Source organism: Crassostrea angulata, chromosome 4 (genome assembly GCF_025612915.1).
Source record: "Crassostrea angulata isolate pt1a10 chromosome 4, ASM2561291v2, whole genome shotgun sequence".
Lineage (NCBI taxonomy): Eukaryota > Metazoa > Mollusca > Bivalvia > Ostreida > Ostreidae > Magallana > Magallana angulata.
The window spans coordinates 28,064,298-28,092,273 of record NC_069114.1 but is presented as its reverse complement, the minus strand read 5'-3'; the positions used below and the strand labels follow the sequence as shown (position 1 = coordinate 28,092,273).

Below are 27,976 nucleotides of genomic sequence, written 5' to 3'. Positions count from 1 at the left end.
TCTTGACGGGTTTTTTTTTCGTTGTAACCTTGTCATTGTGCTTTTATGACGTCATGATAAAAATGAAGCCTTCTAATAATATGTGATAAAAAATAATATAAAAGAAAAAGTATAAATCGGACGCCCTTGAAATATTATCAACCGCTTAATGCTATCCTCGAGATTATTATTCAGATTTTTTTTTAAAAATGAATCCATTGTACGTATATACATATCTACATTTGTAATTCTCCAAATATATAGCAAAATTTGGTATATTATTTGGGATAACGCCCACTAAAAAACCTAACGGTAGAATTAAGTTTTTTTTATTCTCTTTTGAGAAGTGGACAGGCATAGCCTACACCAAAGTGGATGTAGGCTATGCATGTCCACTTCTCAAAAGAGAAGTGTTTTTATATGTAAGGTAGAAAATGATACAACTAATCACGTAATACAATTTATAGACAAAAGAAAAGCTGTCAATGTGACAGCAAACCGGGTTTTCTTTTATGTGAACTGTATCCATAATCCATGTCAACACGTATCCAGTGAAATGGAGTACCCTATATGCAACATTTTGCAAAAAAATGACCAAGTTCAAAAGCTTGTATTTTTTTCATAAATTATCAGAAATCAAAATCCTATCAATATGCACACCTCTGATATATGTACAATTGATCAGCAAAAGAACAACGTCCTATCTTAAAAACTGTAGGAGGAGTTATCCGTACAATGAGGGTACCCTATATGCAATATTTTGCCAAAAAATGACTAAGTTCAAAACCTGGTATTTTTTCGATAAATTATCAGAAATCAAAATCCTTGCAATATGCACACCTCTGATATATGTACAATTGATCTGCAAAAGAACAACTTCCTATCTTGAAAACTGTAGGAGGAGTTATCCGTACAATGAGGGTACCCTTTTGACAGCCGCCCGCCCGCCCGCCCGCCCGCCCGCCATTTTCACCATTTTAATAACCGGATTTTTCCGTTGGAAAACCCGGTTAAAAATTGCTATTGTAGTATATTTAAAATCTGCTTCGAAGCGCCGAAAATGATAATTTCTATAATATACCTAATGACGTACCACTATTTTGCGATGGCCTTAAAAAAGAACCAGATGGTAGATTTTCTTGAAACTTCGCAAATAAACTAGAGGTTTAACTTAAATATGGCTAAAAAAAATGAAAAGATTTGCTATTGTAGTTTTCCCGCAAAAAAACACAATCGGGCTCCTTAAAACACACTTAATGCGATGTGTTTTTGTTGACGTTTACAATGATTTTCATATAGGTTAAAAAGATCGTAAGTTTTAGAACATTGCATTTGGCCATTGCGTTTTGCAGACGAGAAAAATGTCAAAACTGGTTTCTTGTATTTGTGACTTTAGTAAAACATTGCTTTACAACAACATTTAAAAATTGCATGCCATTTTAAAATTCTAAAAAGGTTATACATAAAGATACACTCTGTATTTCTTATATATATGAAAAGTGCAATAAGCAACCACCACAAATATTGAATAACGTTGAAAGTCGACCATATGGCTTGTTTTCTTAATACTTGAAAGTTAAATGAATTTTTAAGTACACACGGAGAAATTGCTCTATTTGAACATTTTAACTGTACAACGGTGAATTTAATAATCTACTGATTTATACATAGTGTAATTAAAATTGTTCCGTTGACCTTTTTTCCAAACAAAACTGTACAATCACCAGAGGAACAATTTTAGATGTATTTCTTACAAAGTATATAAACGGACAAACTTAAGAAGACAAAACTTGTCTCAGACATACAATTACAAATGCATTTAAATGTTTCGCATAATATATTGCCATCGAGCCATTGATTTCAAAGATTTGAGCCATTGCATCAAGGATGAAAATAAACTATATAATACCTGTTCCTATATAAAACAATCCATGCACCTGTGTTAAAATATATCATTCTAGCATGAATTCTAAAAATTCTGATTTTAAAAAAATGGATGATAAAAATATCATAAAAATCAGGACAATAACACAGATATTTACAAACAAATTAAAAACTTTTTTTGGTAAACATTGGGGGGGAGCCAGTGTTAAGTTATTCTGACAAATCACTGCAATTATCGCTGACAAATTATACTAGGTGACGACTAAAATAGGTATCATTTTTATATAGAACTGATATATACACGTTCTTTTAATTGCATCTGCCGCAAACTGATTATTTACGACACAGTTATGACGTAACACAATTATAAAGAGAGAACATCAACAAATTCAAATTCAAAATGCTATTTTTTAAAAATGATGAAAAATACAAAAATACAAATGTTAGATTTATATCTAATATATGTACCAAACTTGTCAAGAAATAACTTTTTTGTTATCATTCGCCTGTTCATTTCTTTGAAGAAAATACATGTTATTCATTGTGTTCGTGACATATTCGATCTGGATACCAAGACATTAGGCAGCAGTACAATGTCTTGTATATGTTTTTTAATGATGAGCTGCTATAATGATAGTGATATATTATAGTATTTCAAGTCTTTTTCTAATGGTTTGACACAATGCATTGCCTGTCATCCGCAAGTAAAATCAAATAACATCGATGAATGTAGAACAACAACGAAGAAATTTCTATGATTGAAAGTTCATGATAATGAGCATGGCATAGTGAAATAAGAATAGATTTTTCAGGTCAATGATTTTATATTTCTTACTGCAAATTAAGAAGAAAAAATAATGAACTTATTGTTAGCAAATAAAATAACTACGGAAATGTGGATATGTGCTAAATGCAATTTAATGTGTAAATTCTAAAGTGAACTGAGAAAAAGAGTAGGGATTTGTTTTTAACACATACTATTTACCGTTCCCAGTGTCTTTATCTTTGATAACACTACAGTCAAAGTTATGCACAGTCCAATACATTTCAGGACTATTTTAATATTAAATCGTACAATTGCTGAACATTAAATAAATAAATGTAATAAAAAATAATTTCTTGAATATTATTAGGTTATCAAATAGGGTCGTGCTGATCAAATTTAACAAAAAGCCCGAAATAAAGCCCTTCGGCCTTTTTTAAATATACTGATGCCCAACCGTATCTAATACCTAAAAATACTAAAAGAATGATTCCTGATTCCTTAATTAACCTTATAATGTAGTTTTTCTTTTTCAATACAACAGAGCAAACATGATATTGGTCATTTCAATTAAGTCCTACTGGAACTCCAATAATCTGAAGAGCGCAAGCTATTGGTAAGTTGACATCAACTTTAATCATTAAAAATGCATTTGATATGAAAGTGTATGGATTTCAATGATTATGGAAAATGAATATGTACTTCCTAACTTAATAATTCAACATATCAACTACTTATTAATAATAAAACCATAGTTAAATTAAACATCGGAATACACTACAAATATATACATGGATAAAAAAAATCCAGAAACAAATGAACCCTGAGAAATTAACAAATTACAACAATTATTCATGTTAACAATGGGATTTGAATTTTTCAAGAAAAATGTTCAACTTCATTCTGACAATTTTCCAGATTCTTTACTGAACTACATGTATAAGCAGACAATCAAAACTATTTCATCAAAACCACTAAAAAAGGAGATACCTATAAACTGCAGTGCTTGTCAGTCTTAGCAGCCGTTTTGATTTAACCGTATAACAACATATCCTTAAGGATAATGAAATTGTGTTAGTCAAGACTCATTTCAAGTAAAACGAATTTCCTTAAAACAAACATATCATTTTAATTACTAGTATCATAGTTAGCAAATCGCTGTCCTTTAAAAGAAAACTACCATTGTAGTAAATTGTAAAATAAATCTAGAATACTAGTGTGTTGATACTATGGATTAAACCATAGAATCGATTTTAAAATGGGTCTCAAACTGACTTTTTTTAGCAGTCCCAATCTGGAGTCCTGATTCTTTATAAATCGCTTAGCGGTGTGTTAAAATTCTTAGGAGAAAGTCATATCCCAATATCTTAAAAAGTTTTTGACTGTCGTTAATGCCGTCATAGATCACGATGATCCCCCAAAAGTCTTGAACAAGTTCAAAAGGGCATTTTTTTTTTATCTTAAGACATGATGGTTTATTATGTGGCAGATGGAGGCAAGGGAAGGAAAACAAATAATTCGGACATGGATTTGACACAGAGATCTTGCACTGACCTTGACAAATCACATTAAAGGACTATATGGTTTGGGCTTAAAATGGCCCCCTTAAATGAACATTGTCATTTTACTGTAATTCTTTGTTTTATTTGAACAAATATACATTTGAAGTTTTTTCATAACTTTCATTTTGATTTTAGTGCCCACAATTTAAACATATGACATCATAAAGTTTACCTTTTCCCGCCGTTTTCTCAGTTTTAGCATAAAACGGCTTGTTTTGAAGCAGTTTTTCTTTAAGGAAACATTGAGCAACTGCTTGAACAAACAAACTATTTTCACCAAAGATGTATCTTTCCAATACTTATAAGTGGCAAAAAGTTTGTTCTTGTTCAAAGAGTCGCTCTATATTTCCCATTCGAAAAAAGATAAGAAAAATGTCAATGTTTGACTGATTTTGATTGAATTATAAAAATTGCGTCATTTCTGACGTCATATACTGCCAGTGAGTGCATATAAATCAAATAAATAGGTAAAAAAATATATTTTATGTCAACCTCTTTCATAAAATAGCACAACAAATTAATGTACCTGAATAATTTAAAAACAGCGAATTATGGGGGCCAAATTTGACTAATACCATATTTAGTTCTTTGATCCACTTAAAAAAATGTTGACGTTTCGACGTCGTTTTTTTTTCATATTGAAATAGCATCACTGTAAACGCATACTTTCTCTGCACACCTATATACCACAAGCAGCTCTTAAGTGTGAGGAACTGAAGAACGGTCCAAATCCGCAATTCAAGAAGATTTGTTATGCACTCACTGTGACTCACTGATCGTGATCTTACCCCAAAACTTGATTCAAGGTCACTGCAAAATCCTTTACCAACAGACGTTATTTGGGTTAAGCATGAGCCAGATTAGGTCGATTAGAGTCTGGACAAGGTTTGCTATTATCTTATCCTCTGACCTAAAAACTTGGTTTAATGTCATCGCACATATTATAGCAAAGGATTTTAAGTAGGGGAGGCATGAGCCAAATTTGTCCAAACGGAAAAAAATATGATCTGGACAAGTGATAAAGGGCAGACAGTCACAGAGGGAGTCTTTTAATATGGTAATTGTCTTGCGAAAGAGTACATTTGAAACGAAATAAGACTTAGTACCAATATATTAACTCCATTTCTAAACTCAACATTCAAAGATTGCAAAATTTAAACCTCTTTAAATGCAATGCATTAACAGGAAGAACAACCGACAGCAAATCAACGTTACAGTAACCGATACAGAACGCATATTAAAATATGATTTTCCTAAAACAAAAACTACTTCATCGAAGCGAGCCTCCAAAGTTCTCTCTTATTTCTAAGATTTTTATACAGTATTGTTCAGCTTCTACTTTGACAACCGTATTTTCGTACATATCGACGTCGTACTGAATGCGTGAGGCCTTTGAGGATTTTGACAAGATAATCTTGGTCAAAGACGTAGAAAATCTTTGTTGTAAACAATAACTCATTGTATCAACATCGTCAAAACACAAAGCAATATGGCGGATAATTAGCTTTACAGACGTTCTGAAATCTTTCTACTTCTAAACAAGATCGCCGTGGAATCATATCGTATCTTTTAGAGCTACATCTACTTTTGGACATAATTTGGATGCCGATTAAACCAGAACCACACCGAATCAACAATCAAGACCGTGCTTTTTCAAAATGCTAGTTGGGACTGCATTGCAGAGAAAGATATTCATCAGATAAATACAGCTTGCAATTAAATAACTGATTTTCAAATAAGAAGTCTATTGAATTTATTTCCATTGAATTTACTACGGAAAAGGAATGCTAGAATGCTTCAAAACAGCTGCTCCGTTTTTTTGCCAAATGGCTGTATCAAGTGAGAAATTATGATCATCAATAGAACAAAAACAAACAGAAAACCCATAACAAACAGATCCCAGTGTTTCCCAACACTCTATTCTACAGTCTATATTCTCCCTTTAACCGCAAAAAACAATATTTGAATAATAAACATCGACAAAATTCCTCAGGAATCAAAATCTTCAGATTGGATGGTGACAATACAACGATACTATAAGACAATACAGTGGTGACAATAAAACGATACTATAAGACACCACAACTCTGCCTGATTATTTACCAGTTTTAAGGCCATAAAAAAGTCAGATTATTTTGGGTTTTCTCCGTTACCTTGATCTAAACCCTGATTAAATAATCATAGCCTTACTGCTGTAATGTTGCATATTGTTTAAATCAACTGTTTAGGGGTGGTAAGATCCCGGGGCTCATTTTTAGAGGATGATAATGACCTTACAATGATTGATCACATTTCTGAAATGAATTGCATAGAATCCAGCTCAGTATTGACAGTATTTAAATCTTTCATAATTCTTCTATGCTTACAAATCTTTATGTTTAGGAATATATATCATTATTATAATAATAAAGAAGTTTTTTTCGTGTCAAGTTTCAATAGCTAATGTTGAACATGTGTCTGCCAAAAACCCTTTTTCATTTCCTTTAATTTTGGACACCTCTTTAATACAAATACTATACACTCACATTAAATATATTTTCAAGAAATGTTTTCTTTAGTGAGAAAAATGGAAGTCTTGCACAAAACTTGAAAAACATAGGACATGCGTGGTGAACCAAATGTAAACCTAAAAGCCATTCACAGCACACTTTGTCATCAACCAACCACAGTGATAAAAAAACCCAGACATTATACTAAATATCAGCAATGGAAAACAACATTACAATGCATAGATATTTCCAGGCTAGATTTTTATGGGACGGATTAGGTTCTTAACCAAAATGTCTATTTTCTGGCAAAGCTCAATCAAATTTAAATGGGTGGCAATTACATAACATATAGAGCATTTTTTTTCCAGTAAATACTGACAAATTCCGTTTTTAGTTGGTGTGCTCATGAGATGTAGGCTTTAACTGATTTGGAGATAGGTTGTCGACAAATAGGACACTGTTGTAAGGAAACAGCACAGCTGGCACAACAGCAAATATGACCACAAGGTTCAAACAGCACCCCAACATCTTCATCTAGACATATTTTACACAGTTTCTGTTCCTTCAGGTTGCGATTCTCTTCAATAATTTTTTGCAATCCTATTTTGAAAATAAGAAACAAAGAATGATTTCACAAAAAGGTTCATTATAATAAAATCTCTTGAGAAATCCAAGCAATTTTTTCATGTTCCAATAAATTTTTTTTATGGTAGCTTCTAGACATTGAGTTACAATTCAAAAGAAAATCATCATCTGTTTTCATCTTTTAATATAATTTATTACTGTATGATGTAATGTACTAATTTTCAAAATTTAAACTAGCTCTTTTATAGAAGCCAATGTACTCACTTTTCTTCTCATCTGACCCTTCCTCAGCTGTTGAGGTGTGACTGGCTCCCGCTGCTATCGATGCTTGGCTGGATCCTGCTGCACCAGCCCCTGCATCACTTGGCTTTGATGAAGCCGATGAAGAAGATGGGTCATCAACTGTCTTCACAGATGTCTCCTGTGCTGTTTAGTCATCAAAAAGTTTTTTGTTTTGGTTTTTTTTTTCCAGATGTTATAAAGTCAATTATATAAAAATAGTGCCTGTTTGGGAGGGTAATAGTTGAAATTGACACCCCTCGAAAACCATTGTCAACTGATGCAAAGCAGAGGTTGACAATGGTTTTATTGAAATTGACACCCTGAGAAAACTGTTGTCAACTGACGCAAAGCGGAGGTTGACAATGGTTTTCAAGGGGTGTCAATTTCAACTTTTACCCTCCCAAATAGGCACTATTTATTTTATTATACTGAATGTCTTAATTTTAGAGAAAGTTTTACTGATTTTATTAAGAAATGACGTGAATTCGATGACGAACAGTACGCGCATAATTTACGCACATGGAACAATTCGTTGTGTTACCCGTTGCCAAATGTGTTGCTAGCGCTGAGGGTAAATCAAAGGATTATAAACTGCGTCTAAACCAATCAGATTTCAGTATTTAACATGAAAGTATAATAATATAAAGATATTAAGAATGCTTTAATAGTTACACCTACCAATGGGCCCATGGCTTGTTTCTTCATCATCGATCTGCATTCGATTCATTTCCTGATAAAAATTTTACAGTAAAATTCTGTCAATACAAATTCCAAGGGATTGATTAAATAACCATAAATTGTATATTATGTTCATAGTGAACTCATGAAATCATGCACATGTCCTATAAATTTATTATATGGAAAACAATTTCTAAACAACAAGGACCTGCTTATTGTTATATTGTAACACATGAACACATGTACATGTAACAATGATCAACTTTCGTAAAATAAATCATATTATTCTATATACTGTAAAGCAACTTTTATTCGAGTTGACTTTATTTTGCAATTAACTGGAGATGAACTGATTCGCAACAGCTAATTTTTATGAACATGCTTTCTGAACACTCATTTTGATATAACACCCATATGGCAAAGATTAATTCGCAGCGAAAAATATTCACGACAAAGAGGCTCTCATGAATCTTGCAAATATTTCTGGCATGTGAATAAAACTAGGTTAACATGCAGTTTATAAATACTGGTAAAAAATGAATTAATCAGGTAATTATAATTGTATTGAAATTTTTTTTCTTCTGATGGCTCATATAGGTATACAGGCATCATAATTTTTAAAAATGGCAGGGGGCAGACTCATCGTTAAAAAAAATTGTGACAAGCAAAAAAGAAAAAAGAAAACAAATTTCCTAATCGTGAAAATCCTGATCCATTGGGAGATTTGGGGGTCTAGTACCTAAAACTGAAATTTCACTGTTTTTATCATTAATTTCACTTTGATTTTTTGACTGCCCCCCCCCCCCCTTTCCATCCTTTCCCTGATGCTGCACGCCAGCATTGCTAACCCTAGTTTAGGTTATCAAAAAATATAAAACAGAAAAAGTCAGCGAAAATATTTTCTTTTTTCTGTCATTTTTCATCTATTCATTTCCTTGTTTGAGTTTCCTTTAATTAAAATAACTTTTATTCAATTAATTGAAAATAATACATGTATGTTACAAATAGATACATGTAGCATTTCCCTGTTAATTTATATATAAAAAAAAAACTAATTAAAAAAGGATAATTTGATACATATTACATGCTAATTTTTGATGAATGAATTCACTTCCTTTAAACTGTATAAAGAAAAACTTGGTTGGTCAAAGGATGCTTAAAGATGATTAAAAGAGGAAAGTGTTTGGTGTGTCAAGCCAACCTTTAAGTATATTTAAGGAAAGACTCACTTAATTTTGTAGTCTTTATGTCACAAAAATTTCCAAGCCCCTTAAACACTTAAGATGGCCTTATTTTCATTCATGATAAAAAAAGAATTGATATACGTGTAATTCTGAATTTTGATATGTATGTTTAGGGGAAAATCGAAAGATTTCAAACTAATTGTAATAAATCATCCCACAGATCTTAATTGTAAATTTACATGTAATGCAAAGGGTCCACTGAGCTAAAATATATTGGCATGAATTGGGGAAATATTGGGGAAGTGCGCATACATGCTATAACTTGGATTTCACTGTCCATTAGCTGACTTTGACTTTCATATTTTACATGCTCCAAAAACACAGGGGGGGGGGGGGGGGGACTCTATGATAATTCAATTTGCTATATTTAAATTCAAAAAGTCATTTTTCAATTTCTTTTAATTTATTTTAATTCTGCAAACCTTGCTTGCTTGTTTCATGTTACAAATTTGATTCGTTGTGTTATTACTGAGGTGGAAATTTCAAATATGAGGAAGAATCACCCTTAAGTGTTCAATACCAAACACACTTGGAACAAGTCACATATATGTTATCAGCTGGACACTCAAGGTAGTATGAGACACTATGAGGTTTTAATGTAGATGAGAGCCCATCATTCAAATTCAATATAGAATCATCCTCTTAACCACAAAATGCATTTTTAAATTTGTTAAATGGGAAAATTGTAAAAAAAAAAATAATCAAGATTTTAAAATCATGAATGACATATCAAATGATAATCAAAATTCTAACCAATTGTGCAATGCTGTTATACATGTAAATGACAAACATGTACTATTAACAAGACTGTAAAAGAAAAAAAACCCACTATAGTACGAGGTTAAGGCCAAAGACAGCTATACCACAAAATGGATGCTGCATTACTGTAGCCATTTCCATTTTTTGATTGCAGTTAACATGTCTCATACCTCCTTTACTCATTCACTTTAATTTAAGAATGAGAAGAAATTACCGCATTAATTTTTCATGATCAATTTTGCTGTTGAATGCTTAAAATCATTTACCCGCTGTACATCTTCTACAAATTGGTCTCCTTTGGCCAGCTTGACCCAGGGACAGTCAGGGAACCACTTGGCGTGCTCCACCCAGGGGTCATCTCCGGGCTCCCAGTCCCACAGGATGCCCCCGCAGTAAAAACATTTACACTTGTCCCCCTCTCCTGTTTTATGGAAAAAGAAATCATTTTCTTATCCATAATTAGCAGTACAATTTTATACACATTGGTATACAAGAGATTATTTCATATGCAACAATATCGATTTTGTACAATAAAACCCATAACTTCAAATAAAGCAAAATTGAGGTGCCAGCGGGGTTTGCTTATTTACATTTAAATATTGAATCGTTCAATGGCATAAAACTATATAAATATAAGTAATCATTCTTTGAATATTATGAGGTGATAATTTCGGTCGGGGCGTAATCAACCCTATCATGAAGCCCTTCGGGCTTTATTGGATTTAATCACGCCCCAACCAAAACTATCACCTCATAATACTCAAAGAATGATTCCTTATTCCTTAATTCGTTTCATTACTTTCACACAGAGAAGAAATCCCATTGTAATCAAACATCTACTGATAAAACTTAATCACAATCTGGCCACTTTTAATCGATTCATTAACAATTACATGCATTCAACAAATTTTCTTTTAAACAGCCTTTAAACACATTATCACATGGTGTTCAGTTCATTAGGTAAAAATGTTTATCCAAATAAATAGAACTACACACAACAAATAATATTCACTTTGTTAAATAGCTATTTATATGTATGAGGTTGCATGACCTTGCATAGATTTAAACAATAAAATGCTTTCTTTGGTGATTCATGCAGGATACGAAGGTGGCGAAATTGCAGGAAAAAAATACATTACCAGCGATTGAGATTTATTTACGTTTCAGAAATAATCACAGTGATTAATGGTTAGAACGTGAGTCACATTCTCCACATTTAAGTACAGGTGTTATTATCAGGAGACAGGTACTGTTTATACTTGCAGCTGTCAAACTGAATGCAGCGCAATTAGAAAAGTCAGATCAAAAAAGGAATTAATAATAATTCTACGTGTACGTATCTTCATAGTGAGGAAGGACATGCAAATACGGTAAACAATAAATGTAAAGGATCATATACCGGTAAATGTGATACCATCTAGCAAACTGAGATTAAATAACAGATCCTTGTTTTCAGTTTCTTACATAATCAATTCACTGTATAACAGTGTTTCATACATGAAACCTGTTAGTAGCATGTGAATCTTAATAGAGCAATCCAACTCATTCTACGCAGATTTTTACAAAGTTTTATCATCAATTTTGAAAAAAGACTGTACATCAATCTTTATCAAATAAGTACTAGACTTGTATTGAATAGCTCTTCCAGCAAACAAGTTGAAAAATTGTACAACAACAACAAGTCTTAGGATTTGTTGTCGAAATAGGACTTACATACATAAATTAAAGAATCATGCTTTACAAGCTGAAAACTTTCAAAGAACTGTTTAGCAATCACTAGTAAAACAGGTCATAAAATGTAAAATTCAGTCTAAACAGTTTGTAAGATATCAAAAGTTATTCTATATATTAATATTGATTCATCAAGAATCCACTCAGTATTGCAAGCTATATAAGCATAAGAAATTGTCTGGAATACTCAATTTTTCACAAAATTTCAAATTACCCGGTATACATTCAATTACCTAGATAAAAGAAGCCCGCTTTAGTAAGAACTTCAGGTCTTTGGGTTATCTGAGTAGGCCATCCTTTGAAAGAAGCTTTTCTTGCCGACTCCAGAGAATAGATATGAAATTTAGGCCGAGTAACACCGGGTTCATCAGTAGGACCAAGTGTCTGTTGGTATCGAAAGTTAAAGTTTTCCCCTGTTGGCACTGTATGACCAACACTAAAACCTGATAGGTCTCCAACATTAGAAGGCGGAGCATTTGCCACATGCCCATTCTGTAGTTGACGACCATGCCTGACCCAGGGGCAGTTTGGAAAATGTTGGCGATGTTCCAACGCCACAACATCACCCTCACACCAACCACTAAGAATACCCCCACAGTGTGTACATTGCACTTTGTCTTCTAGTCCTGTGTAATAAAACCCATCTTGTGCCAGGTCTTGTGGTAACACAGGTACCCCTTGTGGCCATCGATGATCAAATGTCCTAAGTCGCTTGTTGTAGTCGTTCCTCAGTGGCGCCAGTCGCTCGTACGGACTCTGAGGTATTATGTCCATACTTGGAACTAGCCTCCAACGCCATACCGCCAACTCATCTCCACCCTATATTTTAGTTCACCATTATCTGCAAATTAAAATGCTTGTATTCACTTCATGGAAATAGTACAGACATGATAAATAATTACAAATTTAGATTGTTACTTTTCTAAATCTCCCCCAAAAAAGGAAAAAAAAATTTTTCAAGGACCTTAACAATCAAAATCTAATTTCATGCAGGAAGAAAAGGAGGGAAAGGCAAAATAAAAAATTTTTATGCAAAGAAGGATGTTTATTATGTAATTTTTGTACTGTTTTTGTGCTCAATCGATCATCATTCATCTTGTTTACATCACCATATTTAACATACCTGAATGTTAACCATATCATTCATATTACAAGTATACATTCAACATATCCTTATAGTCCTCACTATTCTCCAATTTAATGCATATATCACATTTTTCTTTTGGTAAACATGGTTACCAGGGAAATCCTATATACACAGAATGGGACTTCCCATCTCAGTAAATGTTACAATCTTTCTCTTAATATGTTAGAAATTTCAATCTTAATTTTCTAAGTTTAATTAATAATTAAAGATTTGAATAAGCTTAGCCTTATTCAAGCTATATAGCTATTAAAATCAAGAGACTGTACTTTACCTGTTAATATAATTGTTGATTATTAATTATTGGTGGCAGTTTCTATGAGCTGTTGCAGTGTGAATTGGTGCAAATCTAGATAAATTGTTCTATCGTTAAAATGACAGATGTCCTACAGACCGGTTTAGTAGCCTGGTCACTGCAAGATTATTATTTTTGGTGCAAACCATGCAAACCATTCATAGATAAACATCTCGACTGCATTTGCCCAAAGCAGAGACTGTCCAAAGTTAGAGATAATGCATTATATCTATTTAAAACGATTGTTAGCTTTTTTTTAAAAACTGTCCCAATTTACAATACAACGCTCTGCAGTATGCCATAGTCAACGGTCATTGTCAATAGACCTTTGATACGTTACAGTTTCAATAGATACTGCACAGTATAGCATAATAGCTGCAGTGCACCTGAGTACCCACCCCCCATACAATCAAACCTTCTGTTTTCTCATCTTCTGGATACCATTACAAATATAAACATGCTTACATTTTGATTAACATATTCACTTACAAAAATGTTAAATGCATTTAATCCTAGTTGCACATTATTGACAAATTACTTTCAGTCGTAGATCACTTTTGTGAATGTCGAGCCCGAATCAAAAGAATGTAAACAAAATGTTTCATGTTTGCAACGACGACATACATTGTACTTCATCTATATTTTTCCAGAAAACAAAAATTCTTAGATTTTTTATTGCGTAAAGGAATATGATGTTTCTATGATCGGGTTTTTTTAAGTGGGGGAGGGCAGATTCATCAAAAAAAAAAAGTAATGATAATAAAATAAAAAAAACCACACAAGTACTTTCCAAAATCCTGAAAATCCTTATCCGTGGGAGGGAGTATACCTTTAACTTCAATTTCACTATTTATTTCCTTATTTTGAATTCAATTTTTACACGGCCCCATAAAAGTGTGGGGGGGGGGGACTCCATGTTAATTCAATTTTTTGTATGTAAATTTAAGAAAAATCTTTGCTGCACAAAAAAGTGTTGGAGGGGGGCAGCCCCCTGCCTCCCCCCCCCCCCCCACTCCCCGATGCTACGTGTCTGTGATTTATTAGTTTGTTTAAAGAAAGATGTAAATATGAGTAATAAAATGATTATCTTTGACCATTCATGCGGGTTATGAAGGTATATATAGCGATCGCTGCAGAAAAAATTACATAATCCGCTAACACGGGTTATGTTTTTTTTCTGCAATGTCGCCATCTTCATCATATCCCGCATGAATCCCGGCCCGAAGAAATCATTTTATCGTTAAAATAAAACCTTTTATATGTTTAAAGGCATTCTTTGATGCTTTAAACCCCTTTTAAGTTAATTTTTTTTTAATTGCTCCCAAATCCCAAACACTTTTTGATACCATACACACCATGTAAACCATGCATAACACATTCATGAGTGTAGTTTCCTGATTCTTTATATTGTTGTCTCCAAAATAGTTTCAAAATAGTATCAAATTTTCATTATCATTGGACACCTTTTCCTACTTTGAAGGAGTCAATGAATAAATCGGGTAAAATGATATATGATTTCATGCGAGTTCTCTATAAATAATTTCAAAATACATGCAGAATCAATTCTCCATTATAATTCTGAAGGCAACTTTTCCTTCTTTAGCGGAGTCCATGAATAAAAAAAATGTTAAAAAGGAAGGTCTTAAAATTGTTTGATCATGTATAAAACACAATATGATCAAATCCAATTATTTAAAATAAAAAAAGTCTTGTTATTAAATACATGTAGTGTATTTTGGCTTAAAAAAAATTGTCAATTTCGAGAGAGAATACGCGTTATGTACATCAAGCTAAATAAAGTTTTCACCAATCGTGGATTATTATAATTTAATATTTCCTTGCGTACTTATTTAAAATCTCGTATTTACATGTATCTCGTTTTTTTCTCCATTAAGGTAGTCCATCCATAACTAAGGCGAATTTAACAATTTTTATTGATCTATACTACATCAAATACATATTTTTAAGTTATTATGAGGCTGATATACACCAAACTTTATAGTATGTATGTAGTCAATTAAATGAACCTTTTGCACTTAAAATTTATGAATCGGAAATTAAAAAGGGAATGCGATATATTTATAACCTGATTGAATTAATATTGCGTAATCTGTAGATACATGTAAGTCATATATGAAAATAAGTTGTTTTAAAAATGATGCAAAATATTGTTATAATGAAAAATATTTGGCAAAAAATATTTTCATGCAATCTTGCAAAATCCTTTTTGTAAACTAGGTACAAACAATAAACTACGTTTTAAACGATTGATAACAATATATTTTATTATACTTTCATGTTAAATACCGAAATCTGATTGGCTCAGACGCGGTCCTTTATCTGTAGCAACACACTTGGTAACGGGTAACACTATACATTCATTGCATGATGGTGAAGGAAATATGAAGATTTAATTTATTCACCCAAGAAAAATCATATTTCCCGAGGGCTTTGCCCAAACATTCATGCAATAAAAGTTTCATTATACCGAACAACAAATGATGATACAACATACGTCGATTTTTAATATTTTTCGACTTGTCGAAAGCAATAACGTCGTGATTTTTTGGATTTTTTTTTCTGATTGTCTATCTTTGTTTTCAAACATTCGAACAGCTACATAATTATGTGTCTCTAAACGTGAATGAATTCAATTATGTTTGAATGAGGAATAAACATCACCATGTTGTGATTTTTATTAAATGAAACAGTTGTAATTATTCTCTGTCATTTGTAAAACTGAACACAGGAAGTACACACTTTCAAAACATATTGTGAAAATACTATACATTGAATTTCAAATCGTCGCATACAATCATTAGTTTATTTCCATGTGGTCTAGTGGTTGCATTTTTCATTAAAGATATGCACGAAGCCTTTGAAATATACCTATGCTATCCTCCAAAAATGGAGGATAATTTCACCCACAATGCAAAGCGACTTTTCATATATGGTAAAAATTGGCAGCCATCTTAAAATTGAGCTGTCCTCCAAAAAACGGGGGTTGCCTAGACCTGATTGACGTAGATGAAACTAATCATACATTTTTATTTTTTTTTTATAGATTTTACTTTACAATTGTAACTTTTGCTCTACATCTGAAAAAGTAAACATTATTACATGTATAATCTTAGATTAATAGTGCTTTTTTGGGAGGTTCACAGTTGAAATTGACACCTGTGGTTTTAATTTTTACTGTTACCTTCCAAAACAGGCACTATTTATCTTATTATACTTAATGCCTTAACGAGGCCGAGTACAGAACGAGTACGCACGCTTTCGCGCAGCGTTTAATTTGTATTGTGACGTCATCTTTTTGCTTTGTTGACGCCATGGCGTGATAGTTTCAACTGCAGATATTCAGCGAAATTTGTTGAAAATAGCCCGTTTGATGCATGATATTGAAATTATTTTGTGGAATAAACATAAATGTCTCGAAATATAAGTGATAATTGGGCTCGGGTCGAAAAAAGTGAAGAAGGTACAGCAAGCCTAGCCCTCTGTCACGCTTTCTTAACCCGCCTAAATATAGATTAATTCATATATTTCAAGACAGTAACCATATATTTTATATTAATGACCCTTAATATTTGATGTTATTTATTTATTTATTACTTAAATATGTCGGAATGTTTAAATAATACTATAAAGATCACCATTTCCGCCATTGTCAAATAAAAAATAGCCATAATTCGACAAATCTGGGAAATTGGGCATACAAAAAACAACTTTGATAAGACCCCTGGAACAAACCAGAAGGTAAAAGGGTTATTTTATTTGACCATTTCATGCCTTTTAGCAATAAGTTTAATATGTAGAACAGAAAAAGAAATCCCTAGGGCAGAAGTTTTAAAAAAATGTAAAAAATGTGCAAAATTGATACATTTCAAGCAAAATCCCATAGGGTCCTATGTTAAAAATTAACAAACTTTGAGATGACCCTTAAACAAACGGTGTGGTAAATGTCTTATTTTTTAATCTTAAAATAATAATTATATCAGTAAAAATTCATGTAAAAAATTTCATTCAAAAATCTAGGGCAGAACAAATTAGACCCGGCCTCGTTAATTTTAAAGAAAACTTTACTACTGACGTGAATCTACGGCTAACTGTAAGCGCATGAGAGCCAGAGCCAGAAGGAAGAGAGCTAGGAGAGAAAGCCATTTGAATGTACATTTACAACTTGTTCGTATATAATACACTTGATCCAACAGAAACTTGTGTTCGTCTTCAATAGATTTATTAAGATCTACTGGTTCTGAAAGTAAAACACAGAACCCACAAAAGTTTGTGACGCTGGAGCAAGGAGATCCCTTAGCGTTGACTTGGGGGGCCTTAAGAGAAAAACGTTATGTTAAAAGTATCTAGAAAGAATCTAATAGATTTATTAAGATCTACTGGTTCTGAAAGTAAAACACAGAACCCACAAAAGTTTGTGACGCTGGAGCAAGGAGATCCCTTAGCGTTCACTTGGGGGGCCTTAAGAGAAAAACGTTCTTTCTGTTAGAAAGTATTATCCATGGTTTTCGAGGGGTGTCAATTTCAACTGTTATCCTCCCAAACAGGCACTATTTATTTTATTATACTGAATGTCTTAATTTTAGAGAATTTTTATATTACTTTTATATAGAAATGACGTGTATTCCACGGCGAACCGTACGCACATAATTTACAAGCATGTAACAATTCGTTGTGTTACCCGTTGCTAAGTGTGTTGCTAACGCTGAGGGTAATATAGATAGATTTGATCACGCCCCGACCGAAATTATCACCTCATAATATTCAAAGAATGATCCCTTATTACTTATATTTATATAATTTTAGGCCATCGTACGATTAAATATTTAAATATAAATAAACAAACCCCGCTGGCGCCTCACTTTGGCGTCATTTGTATTATGGGTTATATAGTACAAAATCGATATGTAGTGTTGTCACAGGCAAAGACACTGGATAATGTAAATATATATTATTATACCTCAATATGATTACTCTATATAAAGCGACATCTGATTGGTTCTAGACAATCACGTGACAGGCGAACAAAACGTCGTGTGTCTCGGGGAATAAATATCGCATCTCACCTCTTCGGAAATCTCAGGTTTTTTCATCCCAAAGGTATGAAAAAGCCAAGGAGCATGCGATGTTGACAAATATGATGAAATAAAAAATATTTAATCATTTAAATTCCCTTTATGATACAAAAATCAATTTTACTATATTTGATTTGAATCAGAGACACAAATAAATATCTTGATCTGTTATATTGTACATGTACAAAGTAAATGTTTGCATACCTTAGGAACTTTGTAACTCTTATTCTAATTAATACACAGGTTATTTAGTATCATGTAAAATTAATCCCTTCACACAAAAAGACATCGTCAAATTATATTAATCAATGATACCATTTATAAATATCAATTATACTGAATATTAAAAAAATGTAAGTCTCCACTGAAAATATTTTTCTTTTAAATCAGCACTGCAATTATTTAAACTTTAAAACTTATTAAATATTATCAATTAATATAATTAATGAGAGCTAAATAAGATGATTTTTTAAATGACTAATAATTATATTCTATGTCATAGTTAAGTCCCTTTGTAAAAACAGAGTTCAGTGCCCTTCATCTGAAAAGATCCACCAGGGGCGCAAGCATCTATCCTCCAATTTTGGAAGATAAAATCTATCCTCTAAAAACGGAGGTTGTCTAGACCAGTTGCATCTGAGTAGCCCATGATATGAGTAAAAGCGAATCGAACCCTTAGCAAGCAAAGGTGGTTTATAGTATGTGTATATAACAGCTATAGCACCTCAGTCTGAGTTCGAGATATCATGAACTTCCAGAGTTGCAGTTCGAGAGATCTAGCTGCAGGACTGTAGCTCCCGGCCTGAAAAAATTCGGATGGACGACCTGGGAGCTACAGTGCCTCCCATAGTAAGAAATTGCAATTTACGGCGCACAAAAAAATGCGCTAGTTTTGGACTTATTAACCTTATTTTCACACAAATTCTGTAAAAATAATTAGTACCATTGAATTCTTCAGCAAATTTACTACTGACATCGTCACTTAACTTGTCTCAGATTTTCTCTTAACATGATAACCGACCTCGGAAAATGAAGTATGTTAATTTACGTCGAGATCGAGAGTCGCCATTTTTAAATGTAAACAAACTTGCACCACTTCAATTTACAGGGCTGGTGATGGTGTTTAAAAGACTATCACAAGTAAGTGAAGTGACGATATCTGTAGTAAAATGTCCGAGGATTTTTTGAGATCAAATATTTGTACAGAATGTGTTCGTAAATGAGATTAATCAGTCCAAAACTAGCGCATTTTTTTGTGCGCCGTAAATTGCAGTTTTTTACTATGGGAGGCACTGTAGCTCCCAGGTCGTCCATCCGAATTTTTTCAGACCGGGAGCTACAGTCCTGCAGCTACGAGAGATCAAGACTAAGAGTAAAACTTTGTTATTTGGAGAAAAACTCGGGATCGTAATTTAACAAGAACTTCGAGATACCGAAGTCGTGCTATCGAGAGTCGCCTGTATATTTAATGGCTTTCTCAGAATTTAGTTGGTACGTTTCTGATAATGAAATGTGTCTGTGAGCTTATAAAAATCAAATCAGTCTTTTAAACTGGGTGCAGTTTAAGGAATTGTAAGATTTAAAATCGGATCATATAACGCTATAAACATAAAACCTGTATGATCTCAAGGCATTTTCTTTGACGTCACCTCATGGCTTCCATACATGCTTATACGATGAGTCAAAAATGTCAAATATGTTTAAATAGGTAACGACCCCCCCCCCCCCCCCCCCCCCCCCGAAATTCTAATATGAATTGAATATACAATTCAATGAGATACGTACACCAATATACTAGGCTTTCTGAGATAAATGTATCATCATATACTTTATTTACCATCATTTTAAAACCAGAATTTATAATATTTTAACATAAATTATTTGAATGGTTTGATTTGATATTAGTTCTACAATTGTGAGAACATCTAAGCTTTATATTAAAATGACACAAATGCTTGGATCTGTACATCATGCATGATAGAATGCGAAAACCGATTTTTGACGCCACGTATGTACATATGTAAGACACATCATACATACACATGTCACATGTATACACAAAACGAAAGTAGATATTATATATGACCAAATACACAGTAAAATAATTGAATTTGATGTAAGCATGCAAATTATACCAGATCTGACAAAGCACAAGACAATTTACTGTACTGTATCTCAATATTCAATAATGAGTACCATTATTTTCTATGTTGGTATATCTTACCCTCACCACTCCCACAGTGGACTATGGTTGGCCATCAATGCATCAGTTTCAGAATAAGCTATTTTTACTTGTGGTACTTTTACTTATATTATATGTAATTTGATGCATCGAAATAAGGAACTATTTTAAAATTCATATCTAAATTAATTAGGCGCTTCGAATATTAATGACTTTAATACATAAACTGACTGTAAATATAATAAGTTTGAAATACTAAACTGATCGTTCTTTACATTTCAAGAAAAAGTTATATACTGTATACTTAAAAAAAACAGTTTACTATCACAATAAATGACTATATTGCAATAAATTCATTATCTAGCAGACACATTTACCATTAACAATTATTTGGGTGAGAATAACGTGAGATGAAGAAATACACTTATAGAAAGTTACTTATATAGTAAATGTATAATGTAATAGGCCATTAGCTTGTAAATGGGCTCTAATAACAATTACATGTAGATTATCTCGTTATTGTGAGTAATTTCTAATAACGGGATACTGCAAACCAACCTCTAGAAATTTCCGCGAGGTTCGCGAGAGCCTCGTCGTCGCGAATATTTTTCGTCGCGAATCAGTCCTTGTCATATGGTGGTTATAGCAACACGGTTCTGGATAAGGTTTGGTCGCAAACATTAGTCGTTGCAAACCAGTTTATCGGATGTAAATCGCGAAATAAAGTCATTGCAAATAAAAGTTGGTTTACAGTAATCATTTTATCATTGTAGTATTTAAACAATAGAACGCTTTCTCTTGTAGTTCATAAGGGTATGAAGGTACAAATTACATAACCCAAGTCAGCGGATTTTGTAACCTGTTACCTTCATAGCTGCAATCTGTAGCCCCCGGTCTGAAAAAAATTCGAATGGATGGACGTCCATCCGAATTTGTTCAGACCAGGTGCTACAGACCTGCAGCTACTACCGTCATAGTGCGTATGCCAAAATCAATTGTTTATGAAACACGTAAATCATTGTTGCTGTTACGTGAAATAATCCAATTCTATATATGGAAGTCATTTAGATCATTTGGAAGTTTGGCGTTAAATTAGTCAACGCATTCCGTGTTTTCAATGTGCTGAAAGGTGTCCTTTGATCAATTACAACATATATCCCGCATATAGTCTCAGACGTATATAATATAAGACATCATTATACTGTACACATATAAACAATATTAATTACAGGTACTTGGAAACGATTTGAGCTCCAAATTTAAAATTTTGCTTTTCCAGTTTTTATGCTTAGAATGGGTTTATATGGGTACTTTTAATTCCTTAATCAAAATTTGAAAAGAAAAATATTGAGTTATAAGCAAGATACAGAGTTTGAAAATCTTTGTTTTGTAAACAAAGCTCGAACTTTGTTATGGTTTACATATGTGTTTTATTGGTATAAGTCTCAATTAAATATTGCTTTTTTCTGTTTATCATATTATCTATGAACACATTGAATCAGTTTACCTTGTTTTCCATGAGTCATTTGGTCAAAGAAAAGGCAATTCCATACTTTCCATTATTTGTAAACAAATATAAGACTCGAGCTTTGTTTACATAACAATGATTTCTTACCTCTGCATCTATCTTAAAACTTGACTTTTAACATTCAAACTTTGGTCAATCATTCATAATTAGCAAATAAACCATTTTATACATAAAAAAAGAAAATTTTGATCTAAAATCGTGTCCAAATCCCTTTAAAGATACTTGAATACAAGTTATAACACACAATGAACATTGCGGAGTTATTGTATGTTTTAGCCTCTATAGTTACGTTTAAATGCAGTTTTAAAATGTTCAATGAATAAAATATATAAAAATATACACACGGACGGATATACTTGGACTGATTAGTCAAATGCCATCATTCGGTTTTTCAGTATGACAGTACCTTACCCTCACTGATAGGGAATTCGTTCTACAAAACCTCTCCAGTGCACAGGCACATGCCGTTACAACTTTTTGTCATAAGGAAAATAAATTCCCTATACCTAATAATAGATTAGGTATAGGATATTTTTTTCATTATGACAAAAATTTATAACGTCAGATGGCTCCAGAGATAATAAATCCATCCTTATGGGAGTACCGGTATATCCCCTTTCCTTTAGTACTTTAGGCACTTGACTACTAGTACAGTATGGAGGGTAATCGTGTTCAAAAATCCAGACATGCAAACTTGTTAATCCGAATATGTAATCGTGTTGGTGTGTGAGTCTGAGTATGAATATGTGTAATTCTGATTGTGTAACCTATACAACTCAGGGATAAACCCTTTAAAGTTAACCCCGCAGGCCTTCCATCCAATTTTTCCTACATATGCTAATTGCAGCTGTTAAATGCTGTTGGTTATTTACATGTAACCTGCCACTGTAATACACACTTTCCATCTGTAGTCTCTGCATTTGTATTTCCGTTTTCCGAAATATCATGGCTGACATGTAACAAATCAACAAATGTAAAGTCTACAAGTTTGTCGAATTTTGACATGACCATATATGGAAACAGTGACATCACTGATAGAAAACGGCTATAGCTGCAGGTAAAGGCATGCCGTAATCGCCGGAATAGGGACGGAATAATAAAAAAAAAATATTAGGTAGGCCTATAATCATATTATCTCCGGATAACAACATTTCATAGAAAGTATTATTTATCGGAAAATTAAATTATGATATTGGTGTACATTTTATCAAGAGAATGTATTAAAGATGCGAGAAAAAAATTCGATCGGCTTCAGATATCCTATTAGAACTGAAAAAAAAAATACATTTAATGACTTTGTTTGAATAATCGTGTATAAAGATATATACGTATTTTTATTCATAGGCGTCGGAACCGGTGGAAGGGGGGGGGACTAGGGGGGCAACCCCCCCCCCCCCCCCCACACACACACTTTTTTTTGCCACGTTAGACCTAACCATTAGGGAAATAGTAACAGGTAGGGTTCAGCCCACCTCCCCCCCCCCCCCACTTTTTCCTCGCAACAAACAAAATTGTTCATTAAAAGACTTTAAAGGGAATGAAATATTAATACATAGTGATATTGAAAACTGGAGTCATAGTAGGTACATACTAAACCCCACCACCACGGATTAGGAATTTCATGATTTGGGGGGAAAATTGGGCAGGTAAGATTGGAGTTATAGGTATACCCCCCCCCCCCCCCGGATTAGGATTTTCATGATTTTAGGAATTCGTGTCAAGATTTTTTATGATTAGTTTAGCCCCCCCCCCTTTTCAAGTTGCTTCCGACGGCACTGTTATTAGAGTACATGCAACAAATTGTTAAAGTATAGGCCTCGGCTGAATTAAGAAAATATCTCCAAATGCATCCTTATCGCTACCACAAAGTTGTGACAGGACCCCCTCCCCCACACACACACCCGCGAAAAATTACACGGAGTCGGCCAGCTGAGTTGCAAAGTTATCGATAAAAAAAAAAAAACAAATTATTTAAAGACATTGGTTTTGAGATTGTGATTAATATGAGACATAAGAAGAGACACCCTCTTTAAAAAAATGAATAAAAATTCCAAAGATAAGGTTAACTGTCGTGAAATTAAAATGTGTATAGATATTTTAAGAAATGTTTCTTTGCATTGTCGGCAATATATAGGGAAAAAAGCCTATCATGAAGGTAAAAATTGGCATTTTTTTTTTTTATTATTTCAAGCAATTATTACGGGATATGAGTATATATGACGGCCTGAACGTCGGTTCAATACAGACTCACTTTGTGAAGTTGGTTGATAAAATTTTTTGGAGAACTTTTATAATACAGCTTTACAGCCACTTGTGAACTAGCTAGCTGCAGGTCTGTAGCTCCCGGTCTGAAAAAATTCAGATGGACGACCTGGGAGCTACAGTGCCTCCCATAGTAAAACTTCAATTTAAGGCGCACAAAAAATATGCGCTAATTTTTTTTATTATTATTATTGAAGATTGTGTTATTATTTATCTTTCACTTCCACAACAAAAAGAAAGTACATTTATAAATACATGTAAAGTAACATAAATTTTTCCGCGAAAAATTACCAAATCTTTGCAGGTCGTTTATTCTAACTAATTCAGAAAAATAACAAGAGTAAAGTTGCAAATGTGACAGCAAACCGGGTTTTCTTTTGTGTGAACAGTATCCATAGTCCATTTGTCAATCCTGAATTGATAAATACTACCTATCCAAAGAAATGGAGTACTCTATATGCAATGTTATTGCCCAAAAATGACTAAGTTCAACAGCTGATATTTTTTCATAAATTATCAGAAATCAAAATTCTAGCAATTTGCATACCTCTGATATATGTATAATTGATCTGCAAAAGAACAACTTCCTACCTTGAAAACTGTTCGAGGAGTTATCGGTACAATAAGGGTACCTTTTTGACAGCCACTCGCCCGCCCGCCATTTTTACTATTTCAATAATCGGAGACCCAGTTAAAAATTATCTCTCAAAATTCTTAGAATTCAGAAGCAATGGAGTTACATGGGACCTCACGGCGGTCTTCTAACCCCATGCCGCTCAAAATATAATTACCCCCTTAGGAAATTTCTTGATCCGTCATTTCTAGAAAAGAGTACGCATTGACGTATATTCCAGTTTAAATAACATGTCAGATTTTTTTTTTGAGAAATAAGATATTAGGCATTTCCTTTTATAATACCATGAGAATTATATTACGGAAATTAGCGCATTCGTCACATCGGCAACGATTTTTTTTCTACATGAACCGCTTCTTGTTTGGTCCAGTTTCAATCATACCTTAATTTTTTTCTAAAAATAATACCGGTGTTTTCGATAGAAAAGGTGTCGTTAATTAAAAGCTTATTGCAATGTTCAGTTTAGCTAAATATTATGTTTATTTTTCGTCCATTCCGGCGGTTACGGCATGCCTTTTCCCGCAGCAAGGCAGTTACCATATAAGGTCATGTCAAAATTCGACAAACTTGTAGACTTTACATTTGTCAATTTGTATCATGTTAGATGTGCTTTTGCCGAGCCTGAAGTTACAAATGCAGAAACTACGGATTGAAAGTGTGCAAAGTTGAAGGTTTAGTTAACTTATGTAAACAATAAAGTTGCAAAATGTGCATCATGCGAAGGAACTGTGTCAAATCTTACACGTGTTTATGCCCGAGTTTTATAGGTTACACGATCAGAATTACACATATTCATACTCAGGCTCACACATCAACACGATTGCATATTCGGATTTACAAGTTTACATGTCTGGATTTTTGAACACGATTACCCTCCATAGTACAGAAGGAAAAAAACGCTTCCTGTCATGCTTTAGCAAATTTCACTGCCTGGTTTGAATGAATAGTACTAGTATGCAAAAAACATAAATAAAATGTTATTTGCGCATTTCTGTATTAAAGTAATACAATTTAGGGTAATAAAACTGTGTTTTGGACATCAACAGCCCTAAAAAAAAATATACTAGGTTATCAGTAAAATTGCTGATATTTGGTCGAACGTAACGTCAACTGGGTTTCAAAGTTGTCCTTACTGGGAATGAAGAGATACTAGTACACGGTAAAAAAAAATCATCAGAGAATTTATAACATATTTTTGTAACAATTGTGAGCAAACAAGATGACAAGTGGTATAGAGGCGTTTTATGAGACAAGAGAAAAGAACTTAAGTGTAGACTTAAGTGTAGAATGTGGGTATTATGATGAATTGTACATGGATGTTTTGGACGTAACCGTGCTCCGTGGTGACAAACATGCTGCTTTTAAAGCGGTATGGAACACCTGTCCGTAATATAATGTGGATAAAAGCACGCTATAATCAAAATACTTCCATCGGTTAAGAATTTTTAAATTTAGAAATATTTAACCAAAAAACATGTTTTGAAAAATTTCGAAAGGTAAAAATTATTAAAGTCCTTGCAGAATTCGAACTCATGACTTACCGATTTCTAGTTAAATGTAAAAATATTTGGAGAACAAAAAAGTAATATAAAATAATGGTTGATTTTATAGGAAGTTTACGTCAAAAGGGACGAAACTTTACATATCAAAATAAATGTTGGTGTATAATTTAATGTGTTGGCTACGACCTTAATGAAAAATACATGACAGAGACCGACATGGTACTTGTAATTTTTTTAAAGACCCCCGTACTTTACATGACATGTGAGGGCAATAGAGGTAATCATTAAAGCATCCAAATCAAAATGCAAACACTTTCGACATGGAAAAACTCAACCCATGAAATTCACATTAACAAAAGGAATTAACCAACTAAAACAAAGTCGGCACCTACCGTTATCTTGGAGTTCTTCCGGTTAAAACGGCAAATTTATTCTACACAGCCACACTTTATCCAAAGAAGGAGGAAGAAAACGAGCCGGAAGCATTATTGGCATTAGTTTAAGATACAGAACAATTTTAAACAACAAAACTGTCTTTGATAAAGTGCTGTAAGGAAGAAGTTAAAAAATCACACAAAAGGAATTTGTTCATAGTATGTACATAATGTAATTTTAGCCAAGAATTATATTTCTAATACTTCATAACCTGGGGGGGGGGGGGGGGGGGGGGGGCGAATGGAATGGAAATTCTTAAATAAACGGGTTTAAAGTGTAAGCGGGATTCAAACCGGAATCAAGCGTTAGTGTTCGTTGTTCTATGAAAATGTCTCTGGTTCTGTTGGGGAAATGTTAGCAAAAGTCTGACAGATCGCAGACAGAAGGAAGAAAAGAAGGACAACAAACGAAATGATATAGATGCTTTGGTTCGGGTTAGCTAAAAACGAAGATAGCACAATAACTGGGCTGCGTTCAAGATCGTAGCAGCTAGTCTAGCCGCTAGGTCGTAGATATCTAGGTCTATTGAACGGACGGCTAGGTATATTAAAATATTTAAGCAACGAATATCTACCTAGCGGCTAGGCTAGCCTACCGTTCAACTACGTAGCACTACGTAGCAGCTACGATCTTGAACGCAACCCTGACCTTTAATCGGCTCGAGATTTATATCACTTCCTTCCTCACTATACATAGCAGTGTTGAACATCCGACCCAATTCCAAAATCTTTATTTTTTGTCCTACCTTAATTTGTCCAAAATCTTTATTTTTGGTCCTACCATACACAAATTAAGGACAGGATTTAAAACATCTTTGTTATTTGGTGTCAAACAGGAGAGATATGGTGCATGACAGCATACCCACATGTTTTAGTGGAACTTACCGGTACTATATTTACAGACACCTGACGTTAAAAATATTTCCTTTGGTAGTAAGATATGTAT

At 33.2% G+C, this 27,976-nt stretch overlaps 1 protein-coding gene across 4 annotated transcripts; it reads right to left on the bottom strand.

Annotated features, from left to right (window-relative positions):
* Nucleotides 1-1,353: 1,353 nt before the first annotated feature.
* Nucleotides 1,354-27,895, bottom strand: LOC128180053 (putative inhibitor of apoptosis). 4 transcript variants are annotated; one of them, XM_052847856.1, is made up of 6 exons: nucleotides 27,777-27,895; nucleotides 12,190-12,797; nucleotides 10,492-10,646; nucleotides 8,223-8,274; nucleotides 7,527-7,688; nucleotides 1,354-7,277 (listed from the first exon to the last, which is right to left on the bottom strand). In XM_052847856.1, the coding sequence occupies exons 2-6, from the start codon at nucleotides 12,728-12,730 to the stop codon at nucleotides 7,081-7,083; spliced, it is 1,107 nt and encodes a 368-aa protein (XP_052703816.1). In that variant the 5' UTR covers nucleotides 12,731-12,797; nucleotides 27,777-27,895; the 3' UTR covers nucleotides 1,354-7,080. The 4 variants fall into 4 exon arrangements, with proteins under 4 accessions (XP_052703816.1, XP_052703814.1, XP_052703815.1 ...); XM_052847854.1 differs by lacking the exon at nucleotides 27,777-27,895 and adding an exon at nucleotides 20,713-20,764; XM_052847855.1 differs by lacking the exon at nucleotides 27,777-27,895 and adding an exon at nucleotides 20,685-20,742.
* Between the last annotated feature and the right edge of the window lie 81 nt (nucleotides 27,896-27,976).